Source organism: Bos mutus, chromosome 27 (assembly GCF_027580195.1).
Source record: "Bos mutus isolate GX-2022 chromosome 27, NWIPB_WYAK_1.1, whole genome shotgun sequence".
In the NCBI taxonomy this organism is placed as follows: Eukaryota; Metazoa; Chordata; class Mammalia; order Artiodactyla; family Bovidae; genus Bos; species Bos mutus.
Window position 1 is genome coordinate 11,493,881 of NC_091643.1, and position 19,636 is coordinate 11,513,516.

General features: G+C 48.0%; 1 protein-coding gene across 3 annotated transcripts in view; it reads right to left on the reverse strand.

Moving 5' to 3' along the window:
* PLEKHA2 (pleckstrin homology domain containing A2) overlaps positions 1 to 19,636 on the reverse strand; it is a 64,482-nt gene that overhangs the window by 31,142 nt on the left and 13,704 nt on the right. For all 3 annotated transcript variants that reach the window (XM_070364391.1, XM_070364392.1, XM_070364393.1), the window contains exon 3: positions 630 to 686. In XM_070364391.1, coding sequence (XP_070220492.1) covers positions 630 to 686 — 57 coding nt within the window. The remainder of the gene's footprint in view (positions 1 to 629; positions 687 to 19,636) is intronic.

A 19,636-nucleotide genomic window follows, 5' to 3' on the forward strand; every position in this document is an offset into this window, starting at 1 on the left:
GCTACGAGTGGGCACCATCCACTTGGAGCCCCCCAGGCCCCACCCAGGTCTCAGCCCAGAAGAGGGGTTGCTCTCGCCTCTTCTGTGCAGACTGGACCAGGGGATGGGCTGTCGGCTGGCCTGCCAGCCCCTTCAGCTGTTCTCTGGCTGCTGAGTGGTTGGGGCCCTCCCAGGCTCCCCTCCACAGTGATCCGGTCCCGCCCATGGATAAGCTTTCAGTGCCGCCCCAACGCTTTCTGAGCCATGCCAGTCAAACCATACACTTTGAGAGAATCCTTTACAGTCACTGGGTTTTTTGCTGCTGTGGTTGTGTTCCTTTTGGTCCCAGTTAAAAAAAAAGATCATGTCCCAGTCTTTGCCCACCCACCTCCCATCCCACCTTTGCAGGAGATGGCAGTATCACTGACTGATGGGTCCCAGAAGTGAGAGGCTGCAAGACCACCCTCCAAGAACCTGCTGCCACAGGCCACCCGGCCCCGGTCAGTTAAAGGCTTCCACGGGCACATGGGGAGCACATCATAGCCCAGCAACACCCCCAGGAGCTGATGCCCAAGGTGTGTGCTTCCTCTAGTTTAGATACTATACCTACTTACAAACCATGAAGTCCCAGAGCTCCAGGCCGACATTACCTTCGAGATGTAGGTCAGCTGCAAAGATCCGACAGCTCCTGCCCCAATTGCCAGGTTCTGAAAGACATGGGTTTTGCATTTGAAGAAGGATGCTATGCGAGGCAGTGGATACAGGACTACGGAAGGCTGAGAGTCTCATTCTGTTGATGCCACTTTCTGGCTTTGCAATCTTGACTAGTCACTTACTTTTTTTTTTTAGCTTTTGATTTTATTTTGGAGTACAGCTGATGAACAATGTTGTATTCGTTTCAGGTGTACAACAAAGTGATTCAATTATACAGACGTGCGTGCTGTCCCTTCAGTCGTGTCCAACTCTTTGCAACCTCAAGGGCTGTAGCCTGCCAAGCTCCTCTGTCCATGGGATTCTCCAGGAATACTGGAGCGGGTTGCCATTTCCTACTCCAGGGGATCTTCTCAACCCAGGGATCAAACCCATATCTCTTACCATCTCCTGCACTGGTAGGCAGGTTCTTTACCACTAGGATCACCTGGGAAGCCCTAAGCCCTTCAATTGTACATGTATCTATTCTTTTTCAAATTCTTTTCCCAATGAAGTTGTTACAGAATATTGAGCAGAATTTCCTGTGCTATACAGTAGGTCCTTGTTGGTTATGCATTTTAAATACAGCAGTGTGTACATGTCCATCCCAAACTCCCTAACTATTCCCTCCCCCACCATCTCCCCATAAGTTTGTTCTCTAGTCACTTACCTTTCTTCACCTCACCACAGTGATAATTCTTGCCACGGTATGTGGACTTAACATTTCCCTTAGCCTCATTTATTTCAGAGATGTATTCTAGTACAGTGGTTAAAAGTGGGGGCTCCACCACTTTGTGAATAAGTTTCTTCATCTCTAAGCCTCAGTTTTCCCTTCTGTAAAAACAGGGATCATAATAGTACCTACCTCACCAGACAGTTCTAAGGATGAGTTAATAGACAAGACCACTTGCAGGAACTTCCCTGGTGGCTAAGACTCCATGCTCCCAATCCAGGGGTCTTTCGAGCCCTGGTCAGGGAACCCATCCCACGTGCCACAACTAAAGAAGAAAAAGACCCTGCGTGCCACAACTAAAGCTCTCTCGTGCCGCAGCTAAGACCCGGCACAGCCAGATAAATAAAGTAAATAAATATTAAAAAACACTGGGAATTGTCCCTGTTTAGAGTTATATAGTCATCTTTATGACTCTGAACAAGTGTTAGCTAGTTTATATATATATATATATATATATATATATATATATATATATATATATATAAAATAAAATACATATTGTCCTGACTGCTCTGATATCCCTGTTGGCTTATCTTGTTTGATGACACTTCAAATTCTCTTCTTAATAAATATGGTACAGAGTAACACAATATAGGGGGAAAAAAGGAAATAAAAACATGTATCTTCAGTCTATTTCAAAGGGCAGGTATGAGTACTAAAATGGAATGGTATCTGTACAGTATAAAAAAAATAAATGCAACATCAAGAAACTCACAGGCACCTTGTCTGGCAACATTCTACCCTGACACAGTCTCTTGGCTCTCTAACTGCTCCACTGTCAGAAATGAAGGGATGAAAACACAGGGGTGGGAGCGTACCAAAGAAACGGCCGTGGTTAGAAATCACAGCTGGACAGTTTCTCACATATAACTTGGCGAATCCACTCCCACGGGACCTGAGCTCCTGGTGACCTCTTAAACTATTGCCGTAAGCCTCAAAGAATAACCTGGGAGCCCCTATTTTGAAGACCTGGGGTCATCTCTAAGCAATAAACAAAGGCAAATCTAGAATAATGGCTGCAGATCATTGTTCAGTCACTCAGTCATGTCCGACTCTTTGCAACCCCATGGACAGCAGCACGCCAGGCTTTCCCGGTCCTTCACTATCTAGTAAATTTCCTAAAGGGTCAACAGTGGGATGACTTGTCATTCCAGGAGCCTGCCCTTAAGAAATATCTTAGATAGCAGGGAAGAGTCCTTCCAAGTGCAACAACCTAAATTCACAGGCATCACTTGAAGTAAGGCAGTGTGTGAAGCTTCCTACTCATAAGAAAATGGATGGAGATAAAACCGCGATAAAAGGATTCTCAGAGCCCTAGAAATTTAGAGAAAGAGATCCAGAAAGGACATCTCCTCTCTTTTGCAAACGAGGCCATAAGTCTAAAAGCTGCCCTTGAGTATCTGAATCAGCATTTTGAATATGGACGACTGGATTTACACATTTTTTAAACTACATAATGACTGCATTGTTTGGTTGGTTTTTTTAAAAGAAAACTCTCTGTTGGGTAACCACAGATAGGCCTAGTACCTCTAAGTGTTAGTCGCTCAGTCATGCCTGACTCTGCAACACCATGGACTGTAGCCTCTCCAGGTTCCTTTGTCCATGGGATTCTCCGGGCAAGAATACTGGAGTGGATAGCCGTGCCCTCCTCCAGGGGATCTTCCCCACCCAGGGATCGAGCTCAGATCTCCCACATTGCAGGCAGATTCTTTACCGTCTGAGCCACCAGGGAAATCTATACCCCCTAAATCCGATTCCAAAAAGGAAACACAGCACCCCAAAAGGCCAGTGAGCAGCTGACAGTGCCTCTGAGAAGGCTGTGAACCACCCAAGGCAGACAGCTCTGCAGGGAGAGGCTGCCCACAGCTGGCTGCATCTGCACAGCCCCGGGGACACACCGCCACCAGCCACCGTGGACACTGGCCCCCTGGCCCACCCCCAGCCCCTGTTGTGTACTTGAGGGAAGTGAGTTGTGTGTTGAGGGGACCTGCCCGAGGTCACACACCTGGCTCGGCTTCTCCTGACTTCCACCCCGAAGCCCTAGAAGCAGCATATTGCCATGTCTAACTTAAGTGGCTGGAATTCTAGCTTAGACATCACTGTCCTAGGCCCGCAGGCAAGTTCCTCTACCTAGAAGATGGGGCTCATCAGCCCTGTTTCCTGGGCTGGTTGTGAGAGTTACATAAGGGTAAACAGCGGCGCCCAGCCCAGGGCAGCTTCCATCCCCGACCAGCGGCGCTAATTACCAGACGCAGACGCCAAGTCTTGGAGCCGTTCTTGCCCAACTCAGTCTCCTCACCCCAGACCACAGCCGGAGGCCTCCAGAGCCCTAGCTGGAATTACGAGCGATCAAGTGGGATTTGAGGAGCCACTCAAGACACAAACCCACACGTCCTGCCAGATATGAACCCATCCCACTGCAACGACTTCATCTCCCCTCCACCCTCCGGAGGGAGGGCGGTCCACCCTCAGCCCCGGCTGCTCTCAGCTCTCTGGCTTTGAAGAGGACACAGTCGTTCTCCCAGCCCAGCAAGCCCAGGGTAGAGGTGTCCCCAGACCCTCACCATGGTCCTCCCTCTGCCTGCCTGCTCCTAGGATCACAGGCACCTCCCTGCACCACCAGAGGCCAGGAAAATCTGACGCATGTCTGAAAATGCAGTTCCCCCGCTCCACCCCCAACTGTGCTCCTCACCCAGGGGGAAGTGAGTGACGGGGGGAAAAGAGGATCACCCAGGATCACCGAGGCTTGATCCAAACTAACGGTGTGGTGTCCACTCCGATCGCTGGACCTGAATGGTGACAGCTCGCTGCCAGAGTGGCAGCTCCAGGCCGGACACTTCCAGGTCCGGGAGGACTGTGCCAGCTGCCTGAGCTAAGCAGCCAGATGTCCGGGCAGGAACGCTGGGAGCCTGCAACTGGGGAGGGCCGGGTGTCAGAGCCCACCTAGGGACGCACCATCTCCTCCAGGGGACGGACGGGAGGCCCCGCCTTCACGAAGCCGAATTGCAGCACATCCCAGCATCATCTGACAGCAGCCTGCCCGCCCCCTCCCTGAATGCATGCACATCACCCTCTCCTGGGGAGCTTGTTTTAAAAGACCCACCCGAAAAACACTGAATCAAAATCAACTGGAAGGCAGTCAGAACGTGCTGGAGTTGTTTGCCACATGGCTTGTTGGATTTTGGTTCCTCAGCCAGTAACTGAACCCTGGGCCCTCAGCAGTGACAGCCCACTAGACTACCAAGGGAATTCCCAGAACATGCACATTTTTTAAATGTCCCCAAGTGATCCCTCAATGGGCCCAAGTTTGAGAACAATTGGTTTACAGGACAAAATCTAGCCCTGTTTTTTTTTTTTTTTTTTCGCCATACCTGGTGGCTTGAGGGATCTTAGTTCCTCAATCAGAGATAGAACCCGTGCCCCTGGCAGTGAATGCACCGAATTAACCGCTGGACCACCAGGGAATCCCCCAGCCCTGAGTTTTATACTGGAGGGTATTTTACTATGCCTTTACGTCTCTTTTTGCTAGATTTTAAGCACACTGAGGACAAGAGTAGAGTCTTCTTCCTCTACCCAGGAGACTCTTTGATTTTTAAATGAAAACACAATTTGCATGGTGGTTAAGTTCCCAAACCAGCCCTTAAGTCGGGAAGATCCCCTGGAGGAGGAAATGGCAACCCACTCCCGTATTCCTGCCTGGAGAATCCCATGGACAAAGGAGCCTGGTGGGCTACAGTCCATGGGGTTGCAAAGAGTCAGACACAACCGAGCGACTGAGCACACACGCACACACTCATGTGACACTAGATGACCAGGACAGCTTCTCTCCACTGGGAAACACTGTGTCCTTGGGAAGACACGTTCAAGTTTGAACTTGGGTCTCACTTGAGTCTGCAGTTCCCCTGTCCTGGGAGGGGGGTGGAGGGGTGCGGTTCCTGTGGATAGGAACTGGGTGCAGGAGGCATGAAAGGAGACAGCCCCGAGGAGAAGGGGGTCAAGGACCTGGGGGAAGGAACTGAGGAAGGAACTAGGGAGGGGACCAGGGGCCTCTGAGCAGACAGGAGTAAAGACAGAGGCTGATGGGGAGGCTGCCCGTGTGGATCAGCTGGAGAGATTTGTCCACAAGTAATGCCCGCACTTGTGGCTCAGCTGGCAAAGAATCCGCCTGTCATGTGAGAGACCTGGGTTTGATCCTGGGTTGGGAAGATCCCCTGGAGAAGGGTGAGGCTACCCACTCTGGTGTTCAGGCCTGGAGAATCCTATGGACTGTATAGTCCAGGGGGTCACAAAGAGTCGGACATGACTGAGCAACTTTCACTTCAATGCCTGCACTTCGTCCCAGGGTTTTAACATAAAGGGTAGGGGCCCTGGCAGCGACAGGTTTCTAAGCTCGCACAGCCAGGTCTGAGTCCTCCCCCCCCCCCCACCCCGACTCCTCCCCACCCCCACCCCTGCTGCAGACACCACCCAGCCTGCTGACTCTGCGCTGGAGCCCAGGCAGCTGGGGAGAGAGGCCACACCCAGCTGCGGCCCAGAGAGTCACCCTGTGGCTGCAGCAGCTCCAAGAGGGAAGAGGAAGAACCCGGGGCCAAGGACAGAGTGGGGTTGGGGGGAGATCCCAGGGCTCCGCTCGGTGTCTGGGAGTCAGGAGCAGCCTGTACATTTCTGGGGCTTCTGAATTTTCTAGAACAATGTAGGGCACAGGGCACATTCCTATTGAAGCCAGATGGTTTCATGAAGACACTGCCAACCCTTGCTCTCTGCTCAAGGGTTCTCCTGCCACCAAGGTCCCAAAGGGAGCGCCCACTACGGAAAGTGGGAAGCAGGAGGCTGAACACCAAGGAAGGAATGGAGGTGCCCACAGAGATGGGGCGTACCTCCCGGGGGAGCCTTTTTTTCTAGAAGCAATGCTGATTCTTCTCAAAAGAGAAAAATGTCCCCATCCTCTAGTGAGAGTAATGGGAACACAGAAACAACCAGAAGACCCATCTCCAGATTCCTAAATTCAGGGAACGTCAGCGCTAGAAGGTTCTGCAGCTGCCTGGTCATTCACCAGGAGCCCTCCAAGCCTCACCTTGGGAAAATGACTTCCCCAAGGAGTCAAGTGAAGACAGACAGACAGAGCCCCTTACTCCTGGGGTCAAGCACAGCCAGAGAAAGGAAAGCGAAACTGACAAATATTTTGAGTCTGTTATGCACCAGGCTTGCTGCGCAAGGTCACTCCACTTCACCCTGACAACCCCATTTCACAGATGAGGAAACTCAGGATGGAGCAGGTGACGCAAGTTGCTAACCAAGTCACACAAGTACTGAGTAGTCTCGTGAGGACTCTGACCCAACCCTGCCTGGTTCTCAAATCCCACGAACCATCCTTTATACCGGTCACCTCCCATGAGGCAGTTCTTCACGTCAACCAGGACCTGCTCAGCATCTACAAGTTGATTATCACCGAAAGGTAAACACAAGAGCAGGACCAGCAGGGTTACACCAAGAGGCCCTACACAGTTGCCCAAACTGGGCAGGGCAGGAACTAGTCAAACTGGCTCTTGGATGCCAAACTCCAAAAGACCAGGATTCAGAGAGTGAGCAGGGGGAAGGAGAGAGGCTGGCCCCTCTCGCCTTCTATTCTGTGCTTCCCGGGTGCCTGGCAGACAGGACCAGCTGGCCCAAGATTACCTAGGGAGGAGGAAGGGGTGGACATGGAATTCCACAGCCGGGGCATGAGCCACCAAGGCCGCCCATGGACTAAAACCACAACTCGAACCACCAGCAGTCAAGGCCAGACACAGACACTCAGAACAGCAAGACTTGCTAAGTAAGCAGGGTGGTGTGATGGGAACGGAGGGAGGGGGAGACCCTAACGCCCTCTGTCCACATCCCAGCCTTGGCCTGGCATGAGAATGACCCAAAGGCAAGTAAGCAAGATACTCCCAAGCTCTGGGTGGGTAGGTGGATGGGCGATGCTTTACCAGATGCTCTGAGAGCAACACATGTCTTCCCCTCACTCAGGAGTTCCAGCTGCTGGTACCAATTTGACTTAGATACTCAGTCGTGTCCGACTCTTTGTAACCGCATGGACTGTAGCCCACCAGGCTCCTCTGTCCGTGGGATTCTCCAGGCAAGAACACTGGAGTGGGTTGCCATGCCCTCCTCCAGGGGATCTTCCCGACCCGGGGATCAAACTGCATCTCCTGCATTGCAGGCGGATTCTTTACCATCTGAGCCACCAGGGAAGCCCAAATGAGAACGCTGTGAGGAAAGGTGAAAAGCTCCTCTCTCCATTCTCCAGGTTAAATATGCATTCAATCTTTCCCTTCAAGAAAAGTCAATCCTGGGATTTCCCTGGCAGTCCAGTGGCTAAGATTGTGAGCTCCCAATGCAGGGGGCCCAGGTTTGATCCCTGGTCAGGGAACTAGATCCCACATGTCATAGCTGAGACCCAGTGCAACCAAATAAGCATTTTTAAAAAGTCAGTCCTAAAGGGAGGGGACATATGCACACCTATGGCTGATTCATGTTGATATATGGCAGAAACCAACACAATATTGGTTTAAAAATAAGTAAATTTAAATTTACTCCATTTAAAAATAAGTAATTTGAATTTTAACAAATAGTAAAAATAAAAATAAAATAAAAAGTCAATCGTGTGTCGTAAATGGCTGCACTGGGGTAAGGCTTTCATGCTCTTATCTGGCTGACTCTTTCTAGTGGACACACGCCAGCCCCGGTTCAGCCAGGATGGACGTCATGAAGTGTCAGTCTCTTGGCCACCACAACCCCCAGCTCCTCACTTCCCTCTTCCAAGGCTGGTGATAGTGACCTCAGACTTGGTCGAAGGCCTGGGCTCTATTTAATCCCCTGGACACGTTTAAGCTCCAAGACACCAACTGATGGCCATAGACATGGTGCCAAAATCTTCAGTTCAACAAGCCGTCTCCTTGTCCCTTTGCTCAACTCAGCCTCCAGCCCATTTACCTCAAACTCCATCATCACATCCCCTCCCCCTTCTAAATGGTTCTCTTCCCAACTTCCTCACATCCATCAGCCACTCCACATTCTCTCCCAGTCAACCAGGTAACACACCGCTGACTATTCTACTTCACCCTTGGGTCAGTCACCAAGCCTGCCACCGACTTGCTTCAGACAGCCTTCAGATCTGACCCCTCCTCTCTGTTCCCCCCACACCAACCCCTGCAGATACCGTGGGAAGGGCTAGAACAAATTCCTCACTGTTATCCTCAATCCCAGGCCCTCCCACTTCCCTGTACCTCCTGACGTTACTGGCAGAACAAACCTGAACAAGTAGCATCTCTAAAGTAGTACTTTAGAGTTTGTCAGAGCACTCTCCTATTCATTTATCTGCACAGCAACAATGTCAGAGCTAGAGGTAACAGAGGCTCAGAAAAGGGGATGTTTTTTCCTCACACACAGCTTAATGAGTTCATCAAGTTGTCCTGGCTTGGCTGATATAACTAACACAATGGATTCTGAAGCAGAATCTGATACTCAGAACTTCTCACAAATGCGAAATCACCTGCTTTGTGTTAGAGGCATTTTTAAAAATAATAAAAAATATATTTGTTTGTATATAAATAAACATACTATACAAAACAACTATATAAAAATAGATGTATACAACAGATACACAAAATGAACACTGAAGGTTCCAACCTAAAGCAAAGCCTGACAACAATATAACCAAAAACAAGTTTTAAGAAAACTAAGAATAATCATCACCACGGTTCTACATTAGTAAAACCTCTATTAAGCTTCTTGGCTTGTCTCTTCAGTTGCTTGGATTTTAATAACCAGTAATACAAACTACTTTGCTAGCATGTGAGATGAGCGCAACTGTGCAGTAGTTTGAACATTCTTTGGAACCAGAGATCAAATTGCCAACATCTGCTGGATCATCGAAAAAGCAAGAGAATTCCAGGAAAACATCTACTTCTGCTTTATTGGCCACACCAAAGCCTTTGACTGTGTGGATCACAACAAACTGTGGAAAATTCTTAAAGAGATGGGAATACCAGACCACCTGACCTGCCTCCTGAGAAATCTATATGCAGGTCAAGAAGCAACAGTTAGAACTGGACATGGAACAACAGACTGGTTCTAAATAGGGAAAGGAGTATATCGGCTGTATATTGTCACCCTGCTTATTTAACTTATAGGCAGAGTATATCATGCAAAATGCTGGGCTGGACGAAGCACAAGTTGGAATCAAGATTGCAGGGAGAAACATTAATAACCTCAGATACATAGATAACACCACCCTTATGGCAGAAAGCGAAGAGGAACTAAAGAGCCTCTTGATGAAGGTGAAAGAAGAGAGTGAAAAAGTTGGCTTAAAACTCAACATTCAGAAAACTAAGATCATGGCATCCGGTCCCATTACTTCATGGCAAATAGATGGGGAAACCATGGAAACGGTGACAGACTTTATTTTGGGGGGCTCCAAAATCACTGCAGATGGTGGCTGCAGCCATGAAATTAAAAGACGCTTGCTCCTTGGAAGAAAAGCTATGACCAACCTAGACAGTATATTAAAAAACAGATATTACTTTGCCAACAAAGGTCCATCTAGTCAAGGCTATGGTTTTTCCAGTAGTCATGTATGGACATGAGAGTTGAACTATAAAGAAAGCTGAGCACCAAAGAATTGATGATTTTCAACTGTGGTGTTGGAGGAGACTCTTGAGAGTCCCTTGGACAGCAAGGAGATCCAATCAGTCCACCCTAAAGGACATCAGTCCTGAATATTCATTGGAAGGACTGATGCTGAAGCTGAAACTCCAATACTTTGGCCACCTGATGCAAAGAGCTGACTCATTTGAAAAGACCCTGATGCTGGGAAAGATTGAGGGCAGGAGGAAAAGGGGACGACAGAGGATGAGATGGTTGGATGGCATCACTGACTGGATGGGCATGAGTTTTAGCAAGCTTCGGGAGTTGGTGATGGACAGGGAAGCCTGGCGTGCTGCAGTCCATGGGGTTGCAAAGAGTCAGACACACCTGAGCGACTGAACTGAATTCAATGCAAACGACTAACACAATTGTCCCAAAGTGCTTCTTAGTTTTTACTTCTTTTTAATTTAAACAAAGCACATCTTGTTATAAAAACAAGAAGCTTTCTAAATGACTAACATTACCAAAGAAAGCACATAGAGCACTTACAGTATTCTATGCTAAGTCTCAAAAAGTCCCTACACTATTTTAATTCTTAAAACATCAATTTCTTAATAATTTACCCTAAGCAGAATTTGCATTTTGGTGGGAAAAAAAAAAGTGAGATCTGTTGCTTGAAATCTTCTTTGGGGAATTTTTTTTCCCAAAGGAATTCTGCATTCTTACTCTAACCCAGAATGGACAAAAGCACGCCAGAAATTCCACTTAACCCTTGAAATCATGTGTTTACATGGATAGTTAATATACCAATTACATAAAATCCATGCATTACAAACACTCTGTCCCCTAAAAAAACACTCTGTTCCCTGTACATGGGCTCCTAAGTGCATAGTTACAGCACTCCCCTAGATTGCGTCCTTGGTGAGTATGCTATGCAGTGTGAAAGTTACACCAAGAAAGTTATATGCTGAGAATATTTCTGGACAGACACACAAGAACGTGGAAACACTGGCCGCCTCTGGTTAGGGGGACACGTGACTGGGATCCAGGAGTGGGAGGGAAAGACTGGTCACTAAATCAGTTCCCCCAGATTTTGAATTATATACCATGTGTGTGTACTGGCCATTTTTAAAAGCAAGTTATTTTCCTGGTTCTTGGCATTTTCATAGGTTCAGCATATCATGCAAAAGTCTTTGGCCAAGCCACATAAAATCCCTGGAGGGACCCTAGTTCCCCTACCAGGGATCAAACCCGGGCCCACAGCAGTGAAAGCACTGAGTCCTAACCACCGGACAGCCAGCGAATTTCCCCAAAATCTTTTAAACGTTGTTCGGAACTTGTTTGAAATCAGCAATGCTCAGAAGAACGGCTGTTCCCATCTACCGTTCCTGGACTTGAACTGCAACGTTTCCCAGCCTCCGGCCACCCCTGCCTGCTTCAGACTGGCCCCCTCAATCTGAACTGGCATGAACCAATCTGTCCTGTTACTGCTCGTCCTGAATCCAGTGGGGTTTGTACCCTGACAGACTCCCTCGGTTTGTGTCAAGTCTGAAGTCAAGGGGAGATTCTGTTAGCAACGAAGGGCCTCTGTTCAGTCTTGAATGGTGCATTTTTCCTCAGATTCCAGGGCTGTTCCCTGTACTTGGGCTCCTAAATGCATAGTCACAGCACTCCCCTAGATCGCGTCCTTGGTGAGTATGCTATGCGGCGTTCAACACACCGCAACCTTAAAGCTGTTGCTCCATTTCACCTTCATTTCAAAAATCTGAACATAAGGTGAGTACATACTTGAACTCTCGGTAAAGAAATTAAATGTTAATAAAGTAGTATACTCCCCCCAAATCTTTTGAATATTGTTGGATTTCAGCGAAATTTTGCTCAAGGAGGACTCTGATACAGAAAGCACAAGTTTTTAAACATGGCAATTTCTGCCTAGCCTTTAAGACAAAATTATTGTCCATGCCATAGTATATGTTAATATCATTTTCTACCACTCTTCGGTATTCCTTCTACTAAAATGCTGCCAAATATCCATCTTTATGTCAATACAGCTAAAGCTCTCCGTCCCTTTCAAAGGAAAGAATTGCTTTCAGCTTCAAAAAAAAAAAAAAAAAGCAAAGGGCTTTTATCAGGGTCCAAGAGTTACCAGGAGAGAGGTCATCTTTTTGGATACTATGGTGATCCACAATTCACATCATGGCCTTTGGAAAATAAGAGCTGCTGCTGCTGCTAAGTCGCTTCAGTCGTGTCCGACTCTGTGCGACCCCATGGACTGCAGCCTACCAGGCTTCAGAGCATCTGCCTATTTTTTGGCAAAAGAGAGAAAACACAATCTATGGAGTAAATCTGACAAGAACAACTGTCTACGTGCAATAATACTCTTTTCATGCTTCGATTTATCCTTTGTTTAGGGCCATATAATTTAGTCTCGCAATTACTTATCCAAATGGGCATCACAAGAGCGGAATGTAAGTGTTGCCATGCAACTGAAACATCAGTCAGTAACAGAGTAGAGCAGCCTAACGAAGGAATTTCTCCTTTTCTGTCATGATAGGGATCAACATTAAAGTAAAATAACCTGCCATGACTTCACTGTAATGTTTGACAGGAAATCCAGCCAATGTTTGTCCCTATTCAGGCATTATTTGTGTCCTGGATGTTGTCAGCAGATTGATTTTTAAATGCATGAACCAAGTCAGGGGCCATAATCAATAATATTGAAACTTTCCATTTATAGGGTCCTTTAGAGCTAATGGGTTTCATCCTCTACCTGTTTGGTGCCACCTCTGTCTGGAGTTAAAAGCAACTTGATTGCATACTTCAGCACACAGATTCCAGACTCTTTATCAGGCACTCAAGGCTGTACCTGGTCTGGCACACATACCCGCCGAACACACACCCACGACCAATCCTCCCCAGCAGATGCGGCAATGGCCTCCTATCTCTGTTTTGCATCTGAGGGCTATCCTCAGCTACTGAACTCATTCCGTCCACCTGCAGAGGGCCGGAACCCTGACAGTCCACTCTGGAGGGTGCTGAAGCCAGCCTCCTTGGGACAACTTCGAGTCCCCCAGAGCATAAGGCTAAGCCCATCGTTTGCCAACTTCTGCGGGAGCACGGGCCCTCATCTGCTCCCTCCCCTTCCCTGTCCTGTTGCCAGCTCTCTTCTTAATAAAGAGCTTGCCACGAATCCTAGCTTCGGTGAGTCCTGGTCTTCTGGGGAACTCAGAACCCTGAACGCCCTTGAAGCAGGCAAGCTCGCCTTTCCTCCTGGGTGCCACCCCTGCTCTATAATGAGATTGTTGCTGTTCAGTCGCTAAGTAAGTCGTGTCTGACTCTTTGCGACCCCATGGACTGCAGCACTCCAGGCTACTGTTAAGTGCAAACCCTTCAACCAGCAAAATGCACAACAAATGTGAATCACCTGTAGCGATTACAACTCTAACCTCACTCATCCTTGCAGACCTGGATCTAAGTCACCCCTCCATGAAGGGGGGCCCAGAAGTTTTCTCCCTGCCTCAATTTTATCTAATCCTCTGTCTCCTCACCTACAGTGCAAGCTGCACAAAAGGCCCAGACTCTGTCTTAGGTGCTGTTGCAGCCTCAGCATCTAGGCTGGTGCCTGGCATATGGGACATATTTAGCAAATATGTGATAAATAATGATGCTGAATTTCAAAGATCCCACTCTAGTCTCAGTCCCTTAGGAAATGGAAGGGCGAAAGGCCGGGTTAAGGATCACCCAAAGGGCCCATGATGACTCACCTAACATACAAAACACCTCAGGGCCAGAGTCAGAACCTGATCCTTGATCTCTCGTCTCCCAGGCCTGGGAATGTTCCATCTGAGACTCCACCTCCAGGCCCTCCATCTTCCCTGGACCAGCAGCACAGAGGAAAACTGCAACTCCTCCTCCTGCACCCAAACTAGTGGCATCTGGGCTGTTCACTTTAATGACATGGTGTGTGTGTGTGTGTGTGTGCGTGTTAGTAACTCAGTTGTGTCAGACTCTCTGCGACTCCATGGACTATATAGCTCGCCAGGCTCCTCTGTCCATGGAATTCTCCAGGCAAGAATACTGGAGTGGGTTGCCATTCTCTTCTCCAGGGGATCTTCCTAACCAGCAATGGAATCCAGGTCTCCTTCATTGCAGGCAGATTCTTTACTGTCTGAGTCACCAGGGAAGTCCAATGACATGCTACCTTGTTGTAAAGACGGACTGGCATTTTTACCACTGTAGTTTTATGTATGCTGTTTTCATCTTGCCAACTAAACCTAAGTTTTCTGGTGGCAAAGACCTCTCTGAATTCCCCTCCACGTCATCTCCTCCACATCAGCATAGGGTTGAGCACATGTATCAGGAGGAAAGAGGCAGACAAAGGTGAAGAATACAGGGACCAGTGATGGTCCTTGGTGGTCCAGTGGTTAAAACTCTGAGCTCCCAACGCAGAGGGCCTGGGTTCTATCCCTGGGCAGGGAACTAGATCCTGCACGCCACAACTCAGAGCCTGCATGCCGCGACTGAAAGATCTCATGCAGCCAAATTAATATTGTTTAAAAAGGTGAAGAGGGTAAACACTGGCGTGAGACAGACCTGGCTCTGTGTTTACCACCTGCACGACCTTGAACAAAGCTGCTGACCATCTCTGCACCTTGAAGAGGAAATGCTGGATTTCCCACGTCCCAGGATTACTGAGAGGACCTTAACGAGATAACATGCAAAGCATTTTGCACAATGGCTGGTATACCACACCCACTCAGTGAATGTAACTGCAGCTGGTGATACTGGTAGCAGTGGTAGTAAAAACAGAGACTTCCAAGGGGTTTAAGCAGGCTTGAGTTTAAGATCAGAGACTTGGCTTCAGAAAAAAACCAGCTTGTTAAATACCGAAACTCTTATAGCAGGTGTCTCCTTTTCCCTATAAACTTAAGACGTTCAGTGATGACACACGGTCCCCAGTGTCCCTCTCCATAGGGAAAGACCAACCTTACCCAGCTTTGCTCTTGGGGATCACCTTCCACCCCTCTCTTTCTGACCCCCTGCTCTCTGCTTCATCTCACTCTGCAGAACTTTCACGTGGTACAGGCTCTTGTCACAGTCCCAGGAGAGCAATGTTGGACACTCTCCATTTCACAAAGGCATCTCTTTAACAGCCTCTTTCATTCATTCATTCATTCAATGAGCTCACATTTATCAAATACTGGACACTGGGGATCAAAAGCCAGACAAGCACATGCCCTCTAGGACCTCCCAGCCCTGAGAGTGCCCTGGCTTCTTTTTCTCAATCAGAGACTCACGTTTGCAAGCTCTCCTTCCTCCCAAGCAACACTAAGGTGACTGCCTCAGCCATAATAGCAGGGGAGCTGGTGTCAGATAGCCGGGATTAGGATCCCGGCTCAGCCACTTTATGACATAACCACAGGCAAACTTCCTCCCCTCTCTGCCTCACCCATCCCACCTTTAGAATGAGGACAGTGATGCCTGCCAACTAGACCTGTCAGAATGAAAAGAAAACCCAACGACCCTGTATGAAAGAAGAATCTTAAAAAAGAGTGGATACATGTGTATATACATAAAACTGACTCACTTTGCTATACACCTGAAACTAACACAACATTATAAATTAATTATATGCCAATAAAATTTAAATAAAAAATAAAAGCATAAGTCTGAGAGTGAGGCAAAGACAATAAAAACATTTTTCTGTTACTGTTGGAAAAGATCCTAGAGTACTTGTATCCAAAGTGTCTACAAACTATTATGCAATAAAATCATGTATTTACATGTCAGTTGCTCAGTTGTGTCTGACCCTTTGTGACCCCATGGTCTACATGTAGCCCGCCAGGCTCCTCTGTCGATGGAATTCTCCAGGCAAGAATACTGCAGTGGATAGCCATTCCCTTCTCCAGAGCATCTTCTCGACCCAGGATCAAACCTAGGTCCCCTGTATTACAGATGGATTCTTTACATCTGAGCCACCAGGGAAGCCCAAAATCATGCATATACTCAAAAAAAAAAAAAAACCCAAAGAAGTCTTTAGAATAAATAGTGCCTGGCACATAGTAATAAATGCTCACTCTACCATTTTACAGCTTACAAAAAGATTTAGCTTTTAGAGAGGATGGCTGTCTGGCCATTAACACAAATTAAGGGCTAAAGCTAACAACTGAAGTACGGTGTTCTGAACTATTGCTATGTCACAGCAAGTCTCTCCTTTTTTAGGCATCTGCCAGCCAGCTGAAACCTCTGCTTCCAGGGAAAATGTAAAGAATCCCGAGCAGGGACCACAAGTTCTATTTGTAATCCAGACTCGAAGAAGGCTGTAGCACAGAGAGCATCCTGACAGTGCAAGGGGTCAGAGAGGCTCAGGAGGCTGCCCTGGGCAGGGTGGGAAGAGCCTCAGAGGTGGACCCCAGAGACCCCGGCAAGGAGGCCCGAGGCATAGCATCCCAGAGAACTGCAGGTTCTAGAACCACAGACAGCCGATCAGAGGGCAGCACAGAGCCAGGGAACTCTTGAGCACTGGCAACAGTCCAGATCTGAGACGGTGACCCGGTGGTCCTGGGTGATCCATCCACTCTCAGGGGAAGAGAGCTGGGCAGGATTCCCCCAGCACCTGAATTTTTTTTTTTTCCCATTTGTTTTTAATTGGAGGATAATTGCTTTACAATGGTGTGTTGGTTTCCGCCATACAACAACATGAATCAGCTATAAGTATACATATAGCCCCTCCCTCTTGAGCCTCCCTCCCATCGCACCCAAGCACACGAATTTGGGTTAAGAACAGTCCTAGTAGGAAGCAAGAGCTAATCCCCTGAGCTAATAAGACAGGTGAGCAGGAGAAGGCACACAAAGAGAGAAAAGGGGAAGGATAAGACCCAGAGACCCCAGCCCAGGGCTCAGCCCTGGCCCATCAGAAGCCAAGTCTACTGGCATCCAAGACTTGACTGCAATCCCTCTCATGGTGGGGAGGCAGCAACTTAAATGCTACTTCCTTTCCCAGCAGACATGTTGCCCCAGCCATGGGCACCCGTGCAGAGCAATGCCGGGAAAATGATGCAGCAGAGCCCGAAGGCAAACCCAAGACCAACACGTCCTAGGAGGCCAGCATTCCCGGTCCGCCCAGAATGGGAGAGACTATGTGTGGGTTTCGCTCTGCACGCTCAGCATGTTAAATCAAAGACGCCCACAGAAGGGCTACCAGGGATGTGGGTGAACCACGGGGCTTCTATTTAAAGTTAAGTCTTTCCCTGAAAGGGGCTTCCCAGGTGGCTCAGCAGTTAAGAATCCGCCTGCCAAGGCCAGAAGACATGGGTTTGACGTCTGGGTCAAGAAGATCCTCTGGAGGAGGAAATGGCAACCCACTCCAGCATTCTTGCCTGGGAAGTCCCATGGACAGAGGAGCCTAGCAGGTTACAGTCCATGGGGCTGCAAAAGAGTCAGACACGACTGAGTGATTGAGCAACAATAACTTTCCGGGAGAAGGCAGCTGGTGGCAGTGACCTGAGTAGGTTGTCCGTATCTATAGCGTTTTCTCTCAGCCATAGGATCCACAGGACACATGCCAAAGGTCTCTAGTGGGCGAGCCCCCGGATATTTTGTACTTTCACATCTTACGGCACAAAGCCCTCTCCTAACAATCAGCCTCTCCTCTTCCCAAATCTCTGAACGAGAGCCAGATCTCAGCCACACTCCAGCCCCCAACCCCAACACGGCCGTGACCCATGACCTTGCCAGGTCCAGGGGCCATGCCAGGCTCTGGGGCCCCATCCCATCCAGGGCAGCAGGAAGGAAAGAGCCAAGAGCACTCACGGGGCCAGAAAAAAAAGACCTGAGATCCCCAGTCAGGAGCAGGGCAACTTTTTCCCAGACTAGTGATGACTCGAGGGATTCCAGGCACAGCACTAAAGAGCCTCAGGCGCCGTCTCGGTGCCTGACCCCCTCAGAAACCCTAAGCCAGGCACCCAGTCCCGCTGCGTGCTTGCCAAAGGCAGTTGCAATGTGAGCCTCCATTTCTCATCTGTGGCAAACTGGGTGGCCCCCAAAGTCATCTCCCACCCTGGGTCCAAACAGGTCCAACCTTTGTCCAGTTCGGGGAACCAGGTCACATTCTCTGCTGGGGCGGGGCCCCAGACTGGAAGAGCAGGAGTGGCCACGAGACGCAGCCCTGCCTAGAGGGAAGAGGAAGCGCTGCCCAGAGCCAGAATCCAGCCCTGCCAGCCTCTGCTGGACTTCTGCAAGGGTGAAATTCCTGCATCCTTTCTCTTTTTTAAATTTTAATGTAACTTAATAAAAAAAATTTTTTTAATCTTTTGGCTGTTCTGCACGGCATGCTAGATCTCAGTTCCCCAACCGGGATTGAACCTGCACCCCCTGCATTGGTAGCTCGGAATTTTAACCACTGGGCCACAACTCAATGCTCTGTGGTGACCTAAATGGGAAGGAAATCCAAGAAAGAGGGGACACATGTATATGTATGGCTGATTCACTTTGCTGTACAACAGAAACTGAGACAACGCTGTAAAGCAGCTATACTCTAATAGAAATTAATTTTTAAAAAAGAGCAAATAATCTCTCTGAAGCTCTATCTTCTCATCTGTAAAACATGATAACAATACCTACTTCATAGTTGTGACAGAGTCAGTTCATTCTGGCTCACGGGAGTCAATTTTTACATTTCTGGAAATCTGCAAGCCAGTTGTAATGATAGCCATAATTAAAAACTAAACTATAGAGAGTTATAATAAAATACATTGAAATTTTTTAAAATTACTGATGGTGAGAAAAGACACCAGATCCCCAAGGGGTAGGAGAGACAAGCTTCCTTTTCTACAATCTGGGGTGGCTTCTTGTCCATGTATGTGTGTGTTGTATGTGTGTGTGTTGTGTGTGTTGCGTGTGTATGTTGTATGTGTTGTGTGTGTTGTGTGTTGTGTGTGTACATTGTGTGTGTTGTGTGCGTTACATGTGTGTTGTGTGTATTGTGTGGTGTGTGGTGTGTTGTATTTGTATGTTGTGTGTGTTGTGCGTTATATGTGTATGTTGTGTGTTGTGCTGTATGTGTGGGTGTTGTTTTTGTGTGTTGTGTGTTACATGTGTTGTGTGTTGTATTTGTATGTTGTTGTGTGTGTTGTGTGTTACGTGTGTTGTGTGTTACATGTGTATATTTTGTGTTATATGTGCTATGTGTGTGTTGTATTTGTGTGTTGTATGTATTGTGTTATATGTGTATGTTGTGTGTTGTGTTGTATGTGTGTGTGTTGTGTGTTGTATTTGTATGTTGTGTGTTGTGTGTTACATGTGTGTGGTATGTGTTATATGTGTGTGTTGTATGTTATATTTGTATGTTGTGTTGTTGCGTGTGTTGTGTGTTACATGTGTATATTGTGTGTGTTGTGTTGTGTGTGCACTGTGTGTGTTATGTGTGTTATGTGTGTATGTTGTGTGTACATTTTGTGTGTTATGTGTGTAAGTTGTGTATGTGTTGTGTGTGTGTGTTGTACGTGTGTATGTGTGCTGTGGGATTTTTCCCCTGCCTTCCGACCGGTAGGCTGTGCTGCCGGAGAGAGAGGACCCCCAGTGATGACCGGGCAGCCCCTGTGCCCT